Here is a 19,438-nt window from a genome sequence, read left to right on the forward strand (position 1 = left end):
ATTTATAAATATGAAAGAACTAATATGTCTAAAAGATATAAAAAGGAATGAACTAAAAATATATAAAAAAAGGTGAACTGAAATAAATAGGAAAACCAGACTACACTCAACACAGTTTACAAAAATTTTACTTGTAATTTAAAATTAGATGGCTATAAGAATTCTTTTTTTGGTTTTTCCGGGCGAAAAACCTAAAACCAAATGCTTGATATAAGAAGCATGCATTAGTCATGGTAGGTAATCTAACAGGAGGTTTCATAATTTATATATTTTTAAGTTAAATTTATGGTTTCTACTGAACTGCATAAAGAAAAAACAAAAACTGTATTACTTTTAATCTAAAAACCACTGCTAAAATAACTCATTTTATATAGAGTAAATACTGTTTATTGGGCAATTAAAATTTTTTTATTATTCTATAAAACAAATTTTTCCATTCCCAATAATAGCTACTGATGGATAATAAAATTTTTGTAATGTGTGAAAAATGTCATACCTGACTGGGACTCAAACTTGAAACCTCTTGATGAAAGGCTATCACTCTGCCACAGTGATCAACATTATTACTATTTCTTAATTTAATTGTTTAATTTTATTTAAATACTATTTTCATTTAATTTATTTATTTTCTCATGAATACTTTTATCTACTGATTTAATACTTTACTAATGATGATTGTTTAACAATTGAGAAGACAATCTGTTTTTATATTGCAAATAAAATCTCTGTAAATGGTTGTTAAGTACAATCTTTTTCTGATTTAATATGTCTTAATTTTAAAATTATACATTAACATTATAATATTAAAAGAAGTTATGCCATTTAAAGTTCATAAGACTGATCTCTGGACCAGAATGGTAGAATATCTGCCTTTCATTGGCAAGTTTGAGATTTAAATCCTGGTCAGGTGTCTTTTATTTAATATGTTACAACACTTTATCATATTCCCACATACATAAGCTTTAAGCTTCTGTGGTGATGATTACCACCATCTCCATTTAGTAGTGATTAATCATCATTAAAAAAAAATATTGTAGATATATTTAACAAAAAACTGTTTTTTAAACTGTAAAAAAAATTTTCATGAAACTCAAAACCAGAACCGGTAGTTCATCAACAAACTAACACGCCGTGGAGTGTAAATGTAAAAATTTTCAGAAAATCACTGCAATTTTAAGTTATTCAATAGCTGAATATTATTGCACTAATATGGCAGAATTGCAGGTATATGAACATTTATGACAGTCTACGAAAAATATGAAGATGTTCATACATTAATCACATCATCGATATTACATCCATTATTATTTCTGATCTTGTTCAATAGTGCATCATCTGATATTTCAAATGTCTGAGCAGACAATTTAAATTGTACCTGTCAAATTTCATAAAAATCCATTAGTAATAAATTAAAAACCCATTTTTAACCAATACCTTTAATTAAAATCCCATAAATTATAATATTTTCACGGATCCTTAAAGGATGATAAAGCTAAGTGTCAATGTTTGGAATGCTTTTGAACACAGGTTTTAGGAAATGTTGCTTTATGTCTAAAAAAAAGGAGTCAATAATTAATGAATTAAATACAACTCTCCTGATTTATGACAGTTTTTCAAATAGACATCCTCTATTTATTTCATTAGTAATTTACAATTGAAAACATTTATTTAAAATTTTTAAATAAATATTGTAATATTTAAAGTAAGTAACATTATCAGCTGATATAGCCATTTAATTTGTTATTGTGTTGTTAAATATTAGTTATTGTTTATTATTATCAATATTAGAGCACTGTTTAAAGTTTGATATTATGTATATAATAAAAGTAAAATGCAATAAAAGTTTTGATGCAGCATGTTTAACCTCATTTTATTGTTAACTAGAATCAATATTGCATATCAAAAATTGAAAATCCACTACTATAATGCAAATTTTTTTAAATTATGTAAATCCCTATTTCTTTCTGTTTCTAAATACCTCTCAGATATGCAATATAAAGCTGTTTCTAAACTTAAATATTACCTGGTATAATTCAACACAATAAAATAACAAAGTAATCAAAGAGTCTTTTAGCTTTGTGAGTGAGTGAGTGAGTGAGTGAGTGAGTGTGTGTGTGAGTGTGTGAGTGAGTGAGTGAGTGAGTAAGTGTGTGAGTGTGTGTGTGAGTGAGTGAGAGTGAGAGTGAGAATGTGAGTGAGTGAGTGAGTGAGAGTGAGAGTGAGAGAGAAAGAGAGAGAGAGAGAGAGATAAAAATCATAGTTGTTGATCCATATATTAGGGCAGGTTAGCTGCTTCAGTGACAAAAGTGAGAGAAGATTGTAAAACTCAAAAAAAAAAAAGACAAAGATTACATAATACATAAAACAGATGACTGAGGATGTAGAACATCGATATGTAGAGGTTAAGAGAATATAGAGAATAGAAAGAAAAGGTGAAGCACATTAAATAACAGATATCTAAACAAATAATTTACCTCAAGATTTAGAATTTCTCTTTGTAACTGCTGTTGAAATTCAAGGAATTTTTCAATCGTTAACTTCTGATTCATTCGTGGACCAAAAAAGTATGTAGTTAGAGCAGAATTCACACCCTGAAAAAAAGGTCTATTTTAGTCCAATCACGGCAATAATCAAATAATATAAACAAAACAGAAACTTTACTGACCTGTATTGTTTAATTGTGCTTCTTTAATAAAAATTTTAAATACTGAAAAAAGTACATGAATACTTTTTTAACCCACTGAATCGGTTATCAGGAAAATTCAAGCTATGCAGTTTTCATAGCTCATATTATGATGCAAAATAATATCTTATAAACAGATCACAATATTTTTACTGTCTGAGCATCGAAAAATGTGGGGTAAGTTTTGCGTACTCATGTTGCGACATTTTGTCCATAATACATTAAAAAATATCAGACATAACAGCCTTGATAAAGTTGAACTCTTTTAAACATTACTGAACATATTACTAATAATTTCTGGTTGTAAAGCTTAAATGAGAGAATGCTGACAAAATATAAAATCTAAGCATACTTTCATCATTGTATATGAAAAGTTTTATTTTTTTCTGATCTTTGATGGAATCAGTCTAAGTGATATTTCCAAGTGCTAAGTTCACACTGATAAATTTCCACCACCTCTTGTACACTCTAAATATACAAATATTTTATCACAGATGTGTTCCTACATATTTATTTATAATTAGTTTTATAATTATAATTTTAAAATTGAAAATTTTGAAATTTATTACGGACAAATACAAAAGTTATGCTGTCCAGTACTGGAATGATGTAATATTTAAAATGTTGGATTTTCCTTTGTTCTATTATCATTATTACCAACTGTTTAACTATTTTTTTTTTATAATGTTTTTAATTAAATCATACTTTCAAATGATGATTTAATGTTGTAGCATCTATTTAATATTCTAATGAATATAAACACAAATATATTTTTTTTAATATTCAAATAATTCAGTAACATTTTGACCACTGCGCTAATAAAGTTTAATAATATATGAAATATAAACCACCAAAACATAGTAATTAGGTAAGTTAATATGGTAAGTTTAATTTTCTATTTATTGTGTTTTGGTGGTTTATATTTCATATATATATACATTACTTTACTGAAATTAATCTTTTTAAAATTCATATTATTCCTCTGTACTATTAAATTATATGTAAACTATTAAATAAACCAGCTAGTACAGAATACAGAGATAAGACATATCTTACCTTAATTTTTCATATATTCAATATAATATAATTAATCCATTAATGGAATTATTTCAATCCTGATTAAGGATGCGGTATCCTGCAAAAGTACTTTCATGAAAAATTAAGGAAAGACAAGTCTTATCTCAATATTTTATGCTAGGTGGTATATTTAATTGAATTTAAATAAATATATGTACAGAATGTATCACGAAGTACTCCCAGGACTTACATAACCCATTCTTGTTTCTAAATAAAATTTGAATTTTTCAAACTTTTGCTTGTTTTTTTCAACTTATCTTACACCATTTTGTTCAGAATTAAATTCTCTAAATTTTGTTTAAAAATGTTATGTGCTTATAACCCATTTAACAATTCTATTGCATGTCAAACATAAAAAACAAGGTTTTTTATCGAATTTATTGGTTTTCACCCTAGATTTCTCAAAAACTACTGCAGATGTGGTTCTGGGAACTATTTTATTTGATTTCTCAGGTCAAAAACCAAAAGGAATCACTAATTCCGCCATTTAATTAACTTCCTAAATATTTAAGTATGACAAAATTTCACCGGGGTAAGTGAAATCTTTCACTAGCTGTAACTTGCAAACGAAGCATTTTAGAACATATGTTTATCTGAACTTTTTTCATTATTTTAATGATAAAATAGGTTAGGAAAGTTCTGGGAGAACTTCGTGAAAATTAATTAAAGTTCATCATCAACGGAAGCTTGCACATTTTCAATTTGTAAATTTAATTATATCATTATCTTTTAAATTGGTTTCTGGTTAAAACTATGTACTTTTTTCATACGATGCTTAATCTCTAAGAGAAGGCTTCAATTCCCAAAGCTAACCTCACCCTACTGCCATGCACTATGAGCCCTTAGTTAAGGCAGTGTAGTTACAACTAAATACAAGGCTCGGCTGATAAATTTTGCACCTAGCGTGCTACACGGAGACAAAAGGAACTATTGAGTTGGGTGTGGTAGCACATGATAGCTAAAATCTCCCTCTACAAACCAAAGATAATTTGTTAAAATCTGTTTACCAGTTTGTTTTTAGTAGCAGTTAAAATGGAGTAGAGTATGGTCAATATGACAATACGATTAAAACAGCATGCAGTAATAGAATTTTTAACAGCAGAAAATGTGAATCCTATGAATATTTTTCATTGTTTAAAAGTGGTTTATGGTAGTGAAACTGTTGACACGAGTGCTGTGAATAAGTGGACATTAAAATTTTGCGAATGTGAAGCTGGTAAAGCAACAATTGAGGACGCACCTCGCAGCAGATGACAAGTTTCTGTGACTTGACGAGAAACATCGAAAGGAGGTGGATAATTTGCTTCAAAGTGATCTGTGAATCACCCACCAACACATCGCTATTCAGTTAGGCATATCTAAAGAACAAGTAGGCCATATTATCGTGCAATTGGGTTATCATTAAATCTGTGCACAATGGATACCATGCAAACTGACGGACGAACACACGCAGCATTGTGTCGAATGTTGTGAAGAAATATATTTCTGATGTTTATTGTGCAGGATGTAAAAAAAACCAATCTGCTTTTCATAAAACATTTTTTTTTAATTAACGCACTTAGAATGCACTTTAAAACAAATTTCAAACAAACAGAGTTACATATAACTTTCGAAGAAATGTATTTGAGATTTCAAACAGGACTTCCTTTTTCTACATTGTGGGCAGAATCTTTTGAATTAGATACTGTTCAAGCTTTAGTAATATTTCAAAGAATAAGAATTAGAGCAACTAAAATTTTAAACAATTTTTGTATAAAGAATATTTTGAAGGTTTGACTGAGGATTCCCTTTCAGGATTTTATTTATTAAACAGATCTGGTCCAAAGGACCAGAGGAACTCTGAGCAGTTCAAATTGTTAAATATATGTTCCAGTGATAATAAGTAATACATACTTTAAAAGTATTTCCAGTGTTTGCATGATCACGATGTCTGCTACCAATTGATGTTTGTTGCCGAATCAAAGTGGCAACTTTTTCAAATTCTTCTGAATCTACATCTCCATCACCATTCAGATCAAACATTCTGAATGCAATTTCAAAATGCCTACGAGAAGCTGTAACATAAAAAAAGAATAATCATAATATATTTTTTTCTTTTAAGCATGTATTTATAATGTTTTTCAATATCAATGTTTATTTTTAAGCATGTATTTATAACAAAATACCTATATATTTTGTTATAGATAACAAAATATCCCTTTTCTATGTGTAAGTCCTTCATATGAATGAAGAAGGACTTACACCTAGAATTTCTAAGTAATCTAAATTTTCATACATTTTAGAATTAGCTCCTGTAGATTTGAAAAAAAAAATTACACCGATTACATTTATTTTAAGTACAATATTATACACTCTTTGTGGCTCTAACTCAGTAAGATGAACTAGTCACAAGAACTACTGTTTTTCATCTTCATATATTAAAGAAAAAAAATACATAAATAGATAAAAATATAAGCATATTACACAATGAAAGCCTTTTTAAGGTAGTTCACTATTTTTTATCATAAAATTTTAATAAATATATTTTCATTATCATTGAATAATATGACACGACATGTCATTGTCAAAGTTTGCAAATAAATTGCAGTTAAATTTATTGCGTGACTAGATTATTTTTTCCATTCTATTAAGTTATTTTTCTTACAATTTCAATAATTCCACTACATAATCTGATTATTTCATGAGATATTTTAGAGCACTTAGTGATAATTCCTATTCAGTTTATAATGTCTGCCAATCAATAGATGCAACAGGACTACAAACAAATTCAAGGATATCTGAGACCATTAAGAAGGAATATAAATACCATTAAGGTTTTTAATACTCCCAAGTAATTTCTATTCTTTTGATTCATGTTTATATGTTAGTTTGACCATTTTTTAAATTTTATATTTCTTTTAGAGATGATAAATACATCCACCATTCTTCATTTCTAAAATTTTTTACTTTTGAGTATTTTTTACTATTTTAATAATATTAATGTTACAGACTCTTAATTTCTTATTTACATATTCTACATTTATTCTTGATGGTTATAATAGAAAAAGCTCTTTAGAGATTCTTCTATTACACACTAAACACTAATTTTAATGAGTGCCTTTTCTATCTCATGGTCTAGGGTGTTAAGATTAATGTGAAATGAGATAATATTTCTGGGAAAGAAAAGTTTGTTTTTGGATAATTACACTTTTCAATACTGTTTTTAGTTATATTCTCATACCTTTTGACTTTTAAATTATTGTGACTAATTTGTTACTAGAAGATACTTCTGAGATTGTATTTTATCTGTTCATAGAGCATTATCATTAAAATTGTTCAACTGAGTTATGGAAAACTAACAAGGCATCCAAAGTAAAAAAAAATCAAATATTGTTATAGAATTCAGTAATATATTAGATTATAATAATTATTTTGATGTACAAAAAATTTTAAATCAATGGTAATTCAGAACAATATTAAAACACAACCTATCACAGTAATGCTAGAAAAATAAATTAGAAAAAACTGAGCCATCCAGTGCAACAAAACATCTTGTTATCGCTGAACTCCTCTACACTACAGCATTGTTTTCTCAAACAAAATTTATAGATGTTACTTTTAAATCTAATCATCCATATTTTCAAACAATATTTTTAAGTTTTTATAAAATTTAATTCTTCTATAAATGGGTTTTTTTTTAAAATCTCTGATGTGATACACATATATAAATACGTAATCATTATATACCAGTTGGTATAATACAGACCTCAACAGAAGTGAACAAATTTTTTTCTTTAAAGAGGTCAGGAAAAGTTAACACTTTTAAGGTTTTAGAGATTGATCTAAAAATTACTATCCAAAAGGAATAGCATACAACAGACAGTGCAACATTGTTCTATCATTATAACTACCCTTTTTTCTGTTTTAATTGACTGTATTTCAAACAAATATAATTTAGGGATATCCAAAAATTGTCCGATATTCTCTTGTTTAAAAATTAAAAATACAGTGGCTGATTACCTAAAAGTTCGACTAAGGCAGTAAAATTGACAAAGCGAATAGAGTTAATATTTCTGATAATGTAAACAAAATTTAAATAAAACCTTTTTTTTAAATGTTTTCGGTTTCTAGGACCACAAAACATAATGTTCCACTGAAGTTTTTATAATTTGAATCTAATTTTTTTTTCTAATGCTCTACAATGATTTTTTTTATAATATATAATTGGTACATGAGAAAAATAATTATATTCAATGAATAATGCATGTAGCAATTACAAAAATGAAATAGAAAAACAAAAAAAAATATGTGATTGTTTATGTTAAAGACAATAGTGCTACATAAAAAAATGCTGCTTTCTTATGTTATTGATCCCGACACAGTTCTTTAACTCCACCCTAACCAATGTATTAAAACAGGGTAGAGGGAAGGGATAAGAGGAAAAACCCCTCTCTGTTAATACAGATGGAGAAAAGAGGAAGGGAGGTAGAAAAAGGGAATTCTTTATCCCCACTACAATAACACCCTCCTGCTACCACTACCACCACCACCACCATAACACGTAAACATCCCCCCTACACTAAATCTGGTGCAATGCTCCAAATGGTATTGAGGTTTATAACCGATGAACGAACAACCCAACGAAGAAGCAGCTGTTTAATCTAAATAATGTAGTCCACTTCAGAAGACGACATGTAAACCACTAGGGAAAAAGAAAAAAAATGAAAATCTAGTACAGATATTAAATTTATTAATGAAATATTCTACTGTTGTATTATCGACGTACATTCCACGCAGTTTATAAATCACATAATATTTGAAAAACGATTACAACAAATTAACTGATTAAAAAACCACAAAAATTATATTTCATAAAAGGTTAAAAAATTTTTTTTTTAAATTCACAAACGAGTGAGTTATGATTAATTATAATAAGTATCATTATAATTACAACAAAAGTTATCACAATTTAAATTATTATTAATTAGCTATAATACTAATTAACTATCATCACAATAAAATTTAATTATTACCACTGCTACACTATATTCACTAGTAACGCTTTTCTTTATATTTAATGTAACAGTTTATTTTCACAATCAATTTTGTTTAGAAACACACACACACACACACCTTATAATCAATCATTTTTATCTTTTCTTCTAATAATCACCAAATTTTAAGAATTTTTTTCTTTATTAATAAAACGTAAACAATATAACAAAATCATAATCATGAATTCAAAACAAATATTTCATCAAGTTGTTAAGAAAATTATAAAAATTGCAACCGAATATGTCCGTGAATGTCAACAAAAATTTAATTTTGAAAAACCAAAGCGTGGTAAGTACAAATATATATATATATATATACGTATATAGAATTTTTTTCTCACTTTATAAATAAATATTAATTTATATGGCTGAATTATTAAACGTAAGGTTTTGTTTTAACTTTGACATTTGTCATGTATGCTTATTTATATATTTAGATGTATGTATGTTGTATAAATGTATACTCTAGAAGTTAAATATATAACCGATTTCAAATCATTTGTAAATAAGTTTTACAGGATCAAGCTAAAAAGCTATACAATACGTAAGGATTTTGTGTATGATTATTATTTGTTTGTTTACAAAAAAATTAAAAACACATTAAACGTAGAAGATTCTTATTTAATATCAGTAATAAAATTATTCATCTGTAACAAAAAGTTTTGTGACATTTCTTGAAAAATACATAAAACTTTAAAGAAAATTGAGTAATTTAGTTTTTCTTGTTAATCATTCAAACAACCACTACAAAAAAAAGAAGAAAACAATTCTTTGCTTTATCTCGTACAATATTTCATAATAAACTTCTCTTTAGTAAGAAAATGTGACAGCCTATATGAACGCAAGTTTAATTATTTCAGTTCTATTGAATTCTGTTTGAATTTAGTTATAAGGAACAAAAGCATTTTTAAAACTAAAAATTCTCAATCATATTAATAATTTAAAATTAAATATATTTATTAATTTTAAAATTTACATTTTAATTAGATAAAATATTGGATATCCAACTGAAATGAAACAATGTTTTATTATAATGTATTCTCTCAAAACTCAAAGGAGTACACATAAATTAAATGCATTACACTAATTGTCCTGGCCTTTCTCATGCGTCTGAAGCAAGTCAAGTACAATGGGCACTGGTCAGAGTAATAGTGGTCACGACACAGCCATTCTCTGTGGTGACAAGAGTGAAAGGATCATTTGTAGGGCTGAATATCATTCGCATTTCAGTGGGTTTGGGATGCTGACATGCAATCATATACTAAGAAAAGAAGAAAAACAGGAAACTACCTAATTCCTCAGTTTTATTAATAAGCCCGACATGGATATTGTTATTTTTAAGGAAGAGCTGTGCTGTTTTTCAGAATGACTTATGAAACATCACTACACCTGTTGCAGGTACAAATGACAATATACATACATAAGGTACAAACTGGCATTATAAATAGCACAAATAGTACTGTACATTATGACAAATAGTACATTAAATACTATTTTGAAATGTACATTGAATTCCAATGAATGAGTCATATATTAAAATGGTTTTCTTAATTCAAGTTGATAGTTTTTATTGACATCCAGAAAATAAAATATTATAATTCAGTAACAAATTACTTTTTTCTTTTTGTAGAATTTTTTTTTAATAAATCTTACTTTTATTATATTTTACATCTTTAAAATACCCAACCTACAACCAACTTTAATTTCTAAGTTAGTTTTTACAAATTGTTAATGCATGGCTTACATTCATACAAATGGTAACATAGCTAATTTATGTATATAAATAAGTTATTAGTCTAAAGATAACTGAGACTAGAGTAGTAAGTTGGATTTACCAATTCCTTTTTCTGTAAAACATATACAACCGTAACTGATGAATTACACAAAAATAAATGTATGAAAAAAATATATCTGTATTTAATAGTATGATTGTAAATTTTCAGAATGCTCCAAAAAAATAAGAATTAACTTATAGCTTGATGTGAAAGAGTTTCTACTATATAAGTAGTTCGATGAAATTAAAAAAGATGTTCATTTATTTCCCCTTAACTTAAGAGGAATTTTAAAATAAATATAGTTCAATACATGAAATGAATGCTTACCCATCAGTTTACTTATTATATCTGATGTTATTTAACGTTAATGATAATGGAACTGGTTTTATAAACCGGGTATAACCATCAATTGAATTCAGTAAATTTAACAAATTAATCTAAAATCATTCAACTTATTATTATTTTTAAATTAATATTATCTTTCATGATTTCTATGTTGCAGAATATGTGTAAAAAAGAAGATATTGAAAACCCAGAATGCCATGACTGTACGCAGCACATGTCCAACAATAAGATATGCTCGTTCGAGTTCGTTAGCAAAATTTACTTTATTCGTATTATTTACAGCAGGTTATTGTTACTTCTCTTATCTATCAATGCCATCACGAGCTTCCTCACATCACCATACAACAACAAGTAACCAACATCCTCATCAGATCAACAAAACTAGAATAGTAAATAATTATTTAAATATTAATTTATATTTTAAATTTTAGATGAATTAATATTTATAATTTTGACTCTTTTTTCAATCTATGTATTAATAAAATTGAAACTTTTTCCTGTATATTATTCAAAGGAAGTTTCTTCAATATCTTTACAAAAAATTGGGTCATTATGATTTTATTTTTTTTTAGCATTGGTACCACCATTAGGTAATGCTTCAGAGAATGTGTTGAAATGGCAGTTTTGTAGCATGTAAAATAGCATTCCTGACTGGTATTCAAACCCAGGGCATTTGGATGAAAGACTGAGATGCTATCACTCACGCAATAGAGGCCTATGTTTCTACAGGGTTATGTTCCAAGTTGGTTTTTTCAATGTGAGTAAATTGCACATTACATAGTGAAAAAAAATCACAATTAGCATTAAAACGCACTGCAACAGGAGATGCTGGATCATGCAGATATTATACAAAACAATTCAAATTTAATATGTAACAAGAGATATTTAGTGTTTTGTTGCATGAATAAAGAAAACTTGCTTTATTCAATTCCTATTCTAAAACAAATTAAAAAATAAATAAGTAATACCTGGTATTCATTCCTTATCTCATTCAAGTTTCCCAACAAACATATTTTATTGGTGACAAAATTTAATTAAATTTTATCCGTTTTATATGATCGTGGTAACAAGAACAATAAACATTCATTTGATAATTATAACTATTTTATATCTTTAACTTCTTATATTATTATTCTTACATATATTTACCATGAACACAAATTAAAACAAACTATTAGAATTTCAATTTTTTCAGCACTAAAATATAATTAGATGGACTTTGCTTATTTTTGCTAAGTGCCAATCGCTAATCAGACTGATTCTGTATATTATAGCAAAAAACAAAGTAAACGAGACAAACATACAATTTCAGTTATCCAATAATTACTCTATATGTATGGATTGCTATCAGAATGAGATTTTTATTAGTTTCCATTAGACTGACAGTATGAATTTCATTCAATACATTGATAATAAAGTTCAACTTAATATTTTGATAAAATTCAGTTTTTATAAAAAAAAACATAAATATATTTTTATTATTATTATAAAGTATTCTACAATTGGAGCCAAAGTTTAAAATCAGTTACACCTTGGTTAGTAAACCGGTACAAGAACAATTGAATGATGTACCAAAGATATAAAGTTAGAATCCTAGCGTTAGCTTGAAATCTTTTTATTACCCAGTAGAAATAAAAATGATTTTATTTAGTAAATTTGTTTATTAATTAACTATTTAGTAAATTTGTTTATATATCTTTAAAAACTGGACAAATAATTTTTGATTAGAAACAAAAAAAAAAAGGTGATGGCCTGATGAGGGAATTTATGCAATATGACAGAAATAGAAATTATAGCTTACACTAGAATAAGCAGTAATGAAAAACTTAAAAAGTACGTAACAGAAATGCAGTAGATGTAAAATAAAAAAAGGATTAAAACAGAAAATATTTACCGTTTAATTTTGAAGTAAAGGCTGATGGTATGCAACTTTGAATAAAACTACAAAGGAAGCTGAAAATAAAACATGTTTGCAGATGGGATAATTCATTTCTTTTTTAAGAACAGGTGTACCCAGGTTCTGCTCTCTGCTTAACAAACATCTCTTTGTAAATAAAGGATATTTTGGCCCGAAAAAAAAATATATCACTTTGACTTAGAATGCAATAACAGGAATAACTGTTAAGTTTTTTGATAGGTAAAAGATCTTTTCAAATAAACGTTGATTAAATTATATGTATCTTTGTATTTTGAAATGTTTGCTAAAATTCAACTTGAATGAATAAATTATAAAGGAAAAACATCTGTCTCGTCAAGAGGGACATAGTTTTAATTAAAAATTAAAAATCTTTTTTAAAAATTTTATGCATTCTGATGAAATGAAATCAAAAAACTCTTAGAATGGAACTTCCCATAAATCTTTTATAAAACTCATAACCAATATTTTAATTATTCTTTAGACAACTGATTAGTTTAATTTCTGTAAATAAAAAGATATTATAAAAATACAGTATTTTTTGCAGTAGTAGATTAAAATAAAAGTATTTTTTATTATATAAATATTTTTTTATCACTCTCTCTTATTACCAAAAAGACTTATATTTGTATCATATATATGTTCTTCACAATAATTAAAATGAATGTAATACTTATAAACCTTGCATCATGCTGTAAACATTATATATATATATATATGTTTTATCATATTATGTATGTAGCAATGTATGTAGTGGACATGAAATGAAATATGTATGTAATGTAAATGTATACGTTGTTATATGTTATCTTTACCAGTATATAATAAATAACTTGTACATATAAAATTAATATGACAAAATAATAGTAACTATTAAGCATGAAAAATTTGTAAAATAAAAAAAGTACGTATAATAAAATAATTATTTCTGAATAACAAATTAGTTATTATGAAAACAAAAATCAATAATTCATGCTATGCAGTCATGATTTCTACAAATACTCATATATAATTTATTATACAAATCCAACAGCGTAATGAAATCATCAAATTGAAATAAAATAATAGATGAATACATACACATCAAACACCAGAATAATAAAAGTTTTTCTTTTCCAAAGAAAAGAAAAATTTTGCTTAATAATAAGTTTTTGCTAAATAATAATAATACAATAATTTGATTCAGTTGATATACTATTCTCTTACAGAATTTGGATTATAATTTGCAATGCTTCACTAATAAATTTTATGATAATTCAAAGCTTTCAAAGCTTTTAGAAATTTGTTTAGAAAAATCCACTGAATCAAAATTATTCCAGTAAAATCGAATAAAAAATTATATCCACTTTGATCGTAAGTTAATGGTATACCGACCAGACAATGGAAAAAAAAACATTAGTATCTTTTAGACCTGATTGAGTGTAAACTCTAGCAAATGAATGTAATGGAAGAGCTATATAAAATCAAATGTAATGAACTGTACATCTAAGAGACAGAAAATAATTATGTAAGTTAATGAAAAAAATTTTAAATAGTAATAAAAAAATATTTTTATTCCAGATTCCTACAACAGAAGGGAGCATAGATTGGACAAAAACTGAACAAGAATTAGCAGAAAGAAAAGAAAGATTACATAATGTATGCAAAAGTGGTGTTGTACCACAAATGAAACCGAATGCTTGGGAATTTGTTATCGATGCAAAACATTCATTGATTTGGTGTAATATATTTAAAGCAGCAAGTTCTACCTGGATGTACAATTTTAATTTGTTAGGTAAATTTGGATAATTATCTTAAATATTTAAATTTTCTAATTTATAAAATATTAAAATATTTTTCAATATTTATTCAATAGAATAAATATTGAAAAATATTTTAACAAAATAAATGGTAAGAAAGTATTAAAAATAAAGAAATTTTTTCAGATTTGGAAGGATTTATAAAAAAAAATACGACAACTGATTAAATACAAAATGAAGAAGTCTTAACACAAATGATAAAAAAATATATATAGAAAGAATTTGGTAATAGGAACAAGATTGGTGATGTAGGTCAATTAAAAATTATAATGAATCCTCACAGAGTACATAGAAAGTACAGAGAATCATCGACTGGATAAGTAACCATAACCTATGTGGCCAAAAATAAACAAATTGACAGTTTTTTTAAATTAAACACAATCAGCTATAACTATATTATAAAGTCTTAGACCTAAACAGGTAGTTATTCAAAAATGTAATAATATAAAATTAGTTATCACCTCCATGTTACTAATAAACCAACAGTTTGCCAGGTTTCTGTTCAGAAATAACTTGATGCAGAGTTACCAGTACTATAGTGTTTAATTATCTGATTAATGTGGTAATCAATGGCTGGAAATATATGATTTTTTTTTTGGAAAATGATCTAACCACTACCTTACAGATCTTAGCTGGTTCATCTATTAGGTGCTGTTTACAATCTTTGCATAGCAGCAGATTAATGATTACATTAAACTGGCATTTGGTTGTACTTTACAATATTTACAAATATAATACATAAAAAAAAAAATTTTAAAACTTAATGGAATTAATTTTTTTAATACAAAAATTTTGTGATATTTTAAATATACTCTTAGCAAGAAAGCACAGCGTTGAAAAATTTTGATTGTTCACTTTCTGTACAGGTGGTTACCCTGATTCCTATCTTCAAATGGTAAAAAAAAATCCAATTTCATTATTAAGAGGACGATTTCCACGGCCAACATTACACCAATTAGAAACATCATTACCTAAATCGTTATCGTTTTTAATTGTAAGAGATCCATTTCACCGGTTGTTATCTGCATATCGTAATAAACTTGAAACAGTACATTCACCGTATTATCAACAACTAGCTAAAATAATCGTTGCACGTTATAGAGATAAGAATGGGAAAGTAAGAGGTGGACCAACATTTAAAGAATTTGTAACTTATGTAGCGAATACAAGTAAAAGGCCAGACGAACATTGGGCTCCGTTTTATAAATTTTGTACACCATGTGCTGTAAACTTTACAGTCATTGCAAAGGTATGTATAGTTAGGAAAATTGATTACAATTATTTCTTTTTAAAAATGAATAGAAATTCAAAAATTGCTCAATCTGACAAAGAAAAGACAGGTTTTCCAGAATTTTTTTAATTTTTCAACATAGTAACCTTGCAGTTTGATATATTTAGAACAATGACTTTCCAATTTTTAAATATCCTTTGTACAATGTGATTTGTCTAACACTGCAAAATAAGTGGTTGTCCAGCTTTAACCTTATCATTTCAAATGTGTCTTCTTCTAGCGAGCTATTTCTTCAAGTTTAGAAACAGTAAGAAATCGCTATGAATCAAATACGGTGCACATAGAAAAATTTCAATACATATGTCATGGAGATTAGTAGCAACAACCCAAGACAAGTGTGCAGGCATATTATTCTGGTGAAAGAACATTTTCTTTTTTGCCTGATAGGATGTTTAGCCTGAACTGCACCCTTATACATCAGTCTAGTAGTGGAGGGTATCATTCCCCGGTATTGTCTTCTCTTTTTCTAGATGGTCTATAAGAACCACGTCACAAGAAGTCAGAAAACTGTACAATGACTTTTCCTGAGATGGAATTGCTTTTGCTTTTTTTTGGCACACTTTCACCTGTTTCACCCACTATTTGGCCTCTTGCTGTAATGGTGAATCCATGTTTCATCTATAGTTATCAAAGGCTGAAGAAACTTAGCAGAATCATATTTAAATAAGACTAAACACCCTTGAAAGGTATATAGAGAAAATATTTGCTATGTCAGTAAGCTCCAAATACTACACTTATAGTATTACAAGACTTTTATAAGATATACTTATAGTATACAAGATCATTTATCCTTTAACACAGCATTGTGGATTTTCATGACAATCTCATCAGTTGTAGTACCTTTTGGGTAATGCATGTGTACATCATCTTGAATGTTTAATTCAGCAGCACACTTTTTTACTGTCGAAAATGAAGGTGATGATGACTCCTTTAAAGTGGAATCTAACTTTTTTTTTACATCCATTGGGTTTAAACCTTTTAAAACAGTTCAAACTTCAATTTTATCCATTTTTCAAAAAAATAGCAAAACTCATTTGCTTTACTTGATCACCACAAACAAATAACAAAACGCATGCATATGAAACTTTGCAGCATGCCATCCAAAAGATCATACTATACAAATATCCAAATCATTGAGTCATACTTGCACCATTTCTCTGTCAGATCAAGAACTTTCCGAATGACATTCATACTACATGATTTTAGGTTCAGGTTAATTAAGTTAATGAATGTCCCACATTTTTCTAATTCCTTTTTTTATTTATAATTAAAAGATTTAATAACTATAATGATCAGGAAAAATTCCAGCAGAATTCAATTACCTAAAAAAAATTGAAACAGTTCTCTACATAATTTAACTATGATTATATATTATTATATATGATTATTAACTATTTCATAAAATATAGGTTCAATTACTGGAATTTCTTCCTCAATTTATATACACTTATTTTCAATATAATATATATCAAATAAGGTACAGTAGAAAAGAATTATTAAAACTAAAAGTAATATTCTAATCAGAATTTTTTTTCAGTTGGAAACATTATCAAGAGACCAGAAATATATAATACAACGCAAGGGACTACAAAAAATTTTAACACCAAAAAGAATGAGAATTCATAATAAATCGCAAGGTGGTTTACATACAAAAGATTTAATTAAAAAATATTATTCAAAACTTAACAAAGAACTACTAGATAAATTAGTAGATATTTATAGAATTGATTTCCAAATGTTTGGATATAATGCTACAAAATATTATGAGCTCATAAAAACATGAACAAATTAAAATTAATTCTACTACGATTATTATTATTATTATTATTATTATTATTATTATTACTACTACTATTAGAATAAAGAATCCGGCCACTTAAGCATGAATAAATTTTAAACATATTATGACAAAATTAAAATGCAGGGAAAGCTTATCTAGTTTAAAAGTTGTGCAGAAGTGCTTAATTGAAATTTTTATAATAAATTATATGATTGAGTAATAATTTATATACCAATTAGTTCAGAACCATTATTTTTTTAATTAAAAATTTAGATTTAGTATAATCTTTCAGTATATACTCAGGTATATACTGAAATACCTAATATACCTAGTATACCTAATATATACTTTCAGTATATATTAGGTTTAAAAAAGATGTAGAAATTATACTATTATAAAAATCAAATTAAATAAACTATTACAAAATAAAATTAAAGATTTTAAAATTGATGTTTAAAAGGAAATATTAAAAAGGGGGAAGAAATATTTTCCAAGTTAAAATATCATAACAGTTCTTTTCCGTAAAGAAAAGTCAAGGTTCTAGACAAAATTAATAAAAAGAACTATATATATATATATATATAGTGCTATTAGGAAAAAAACTAGTATTTACCCTAATCAGAATTTTAAAAACGTTCTTAGCCTTATAAAATATTTTTGGTTTCCAATTTCATAAAAAATAAAATATTTATTAAAGGTGTTCCCAGAAATACAAAGTTTAAAAACAAGATAAAAGTATATAACTATTATAAACATTAGAATTTAAATTTTATCTCAATATTGTTTTTATTAAAGAAACACGGGGTTAATTTAAAATAGTGGAAACCAAAAGATAAGATAAATCCCAATATCAAATTCCAGTTAATATCCTGCAAATTCAATAAGAAATGGTTCAATAAAAAATCTAGAATAACATAAAAAAAATAAAATATAATAAATCACAAATTAGAATAAAATATCAAAATCTTGAGATAAGATTATATTTCAAGATATAATCTTGAGATATTCATTAATCTCTTATTATTCATTAATATAAATTAAATCTAACAAATCAAAATAAAGATGAAAAAGAAAATATATATATTAATTGATTTATTTCATTACTTTAATCAGTGTAAATGTATCAAATATTAGTTTATATGAATTAAACATTATATTTATTGCAAGACATGTAAAATTTTATACACAATTTTTTTTTTCAAAGGCACTTTATATAACAGTAATGCAATAATAAATATTTACACATCCCACTATTTAATTAGATATTTGTTTTAAGAACAGTATTAACAAAGTTTAATAACTACTTTAAAAAAAAAAAAATTAGAAAATAAAACATTGAACACAATAATGCTAAGTAAAAATTAGTTTTTCATTGATATAGTTTATATATTAAAAAAAATAATAATTTAAAAAAATTATGAAAATCATAGACATTAAAAAATGCACAAACAATAGTTTGTAAAAATTACAAAAATGTTTATTATCACTTTATGTAAAAAAAAACCAAATAAGATAATTAAATAATTAATTAATAAAATTCATATTGCAACATTAAAATTAATTTTTTTTCATTAAAAATATTTTACCATAATAAACTTTATTATAAGAAAATAATATTTTTTAAAAAAGTGCTTTGAATATAAATATTATTAATGATTATTAAAATAAAATGACAATAAAAGAAAGTCTAAATTTAAATAATATAAAATAAATATATTTTAATAATGTTTTTCATTTTAA

General features: G+C 26.0%; 2 protein-coding genes across 7 annotated transcripts in view; one reads left to right on the plus strand and one right to left on the minus strand.

Moving 5' to 3' along the window:
• LOC142331572 (calcium uptake protein 1 homolog, mitochondrial-like) overlaps positions 1 to 19,438 on the minus strand; it is a 622,753-nt gene that overhangs the window by 15,405 nt on the left and 587,910 nt on the right. For all 5 annotated transcript variants that reach the window (XM_075377570.1, XM_075377569.1, XM_075377571.1 and 2 more), the window contains 2 exons: positions 5,654 to 5,814; positions 2,475 to 2,591 (listed from right to left, as the gene is read on the minus strand). In XM_075377570.1, the coding sequence (XP_075233685.1) occupies positions 2,475 to 2,591; positions 5,654 to 5,814 (278 nt within the window). The remainder of the gene's footprint in view (positions 1 to 2,474; positions 2,592 to 5,653; positions 5,815 to 19,438) is intronic.
• Positions 8,342 to 19,026, plus strand: LOC142331574 (carbohydrate sulfotransferase 10-like). 2 transcript variants are annotated; one of them, XM_075377575.1, is made up of 5 exons: positions 8,342 to 8,650; positions 11,071 to 11,302; positions 14,389 to 14,602; positions 15,494 to 15,876; positions 17,456 to 19,026. In XM_075377575.1, the coding sequence occupies exons 2-5, from the start codon at positions 11,111 to 11,113 to the stop codon at positions 17,699 to 17,701; spliced, it is 1,035 nt and encodes a 344-aa protein (XP_075233690.1). In that variant the 5' UTR covers positions 8,342 to 8,650; positions 11,071 to 11,110; the 3' UTR covers positions 17,702 to 19,026. The 2 variants fall into 2 exon arrangements, with proteins under 2 accessions (XP_075233690.1, XP_075233688.1); XM_075377573.1 differs by lacking the exon at positions 8,342 to 8,650 and adding an exon at positions 8,784 to 9,082.

The sequence above is a fragment of the Lycorma delicatula genome, chromosome 10, assembly GCF_047948215.1.
Source record: "Lycorma delicatula isolate Av1 chromosome 10, ASM4794821v1, whole genome shotgun sequence".
Lineage (NCBI taxonomy): Eukaryota > Metazoa > Arthropoda > Insecta > Hemiptera > Fulgoridae > Lycorma > Lycorma delicatula.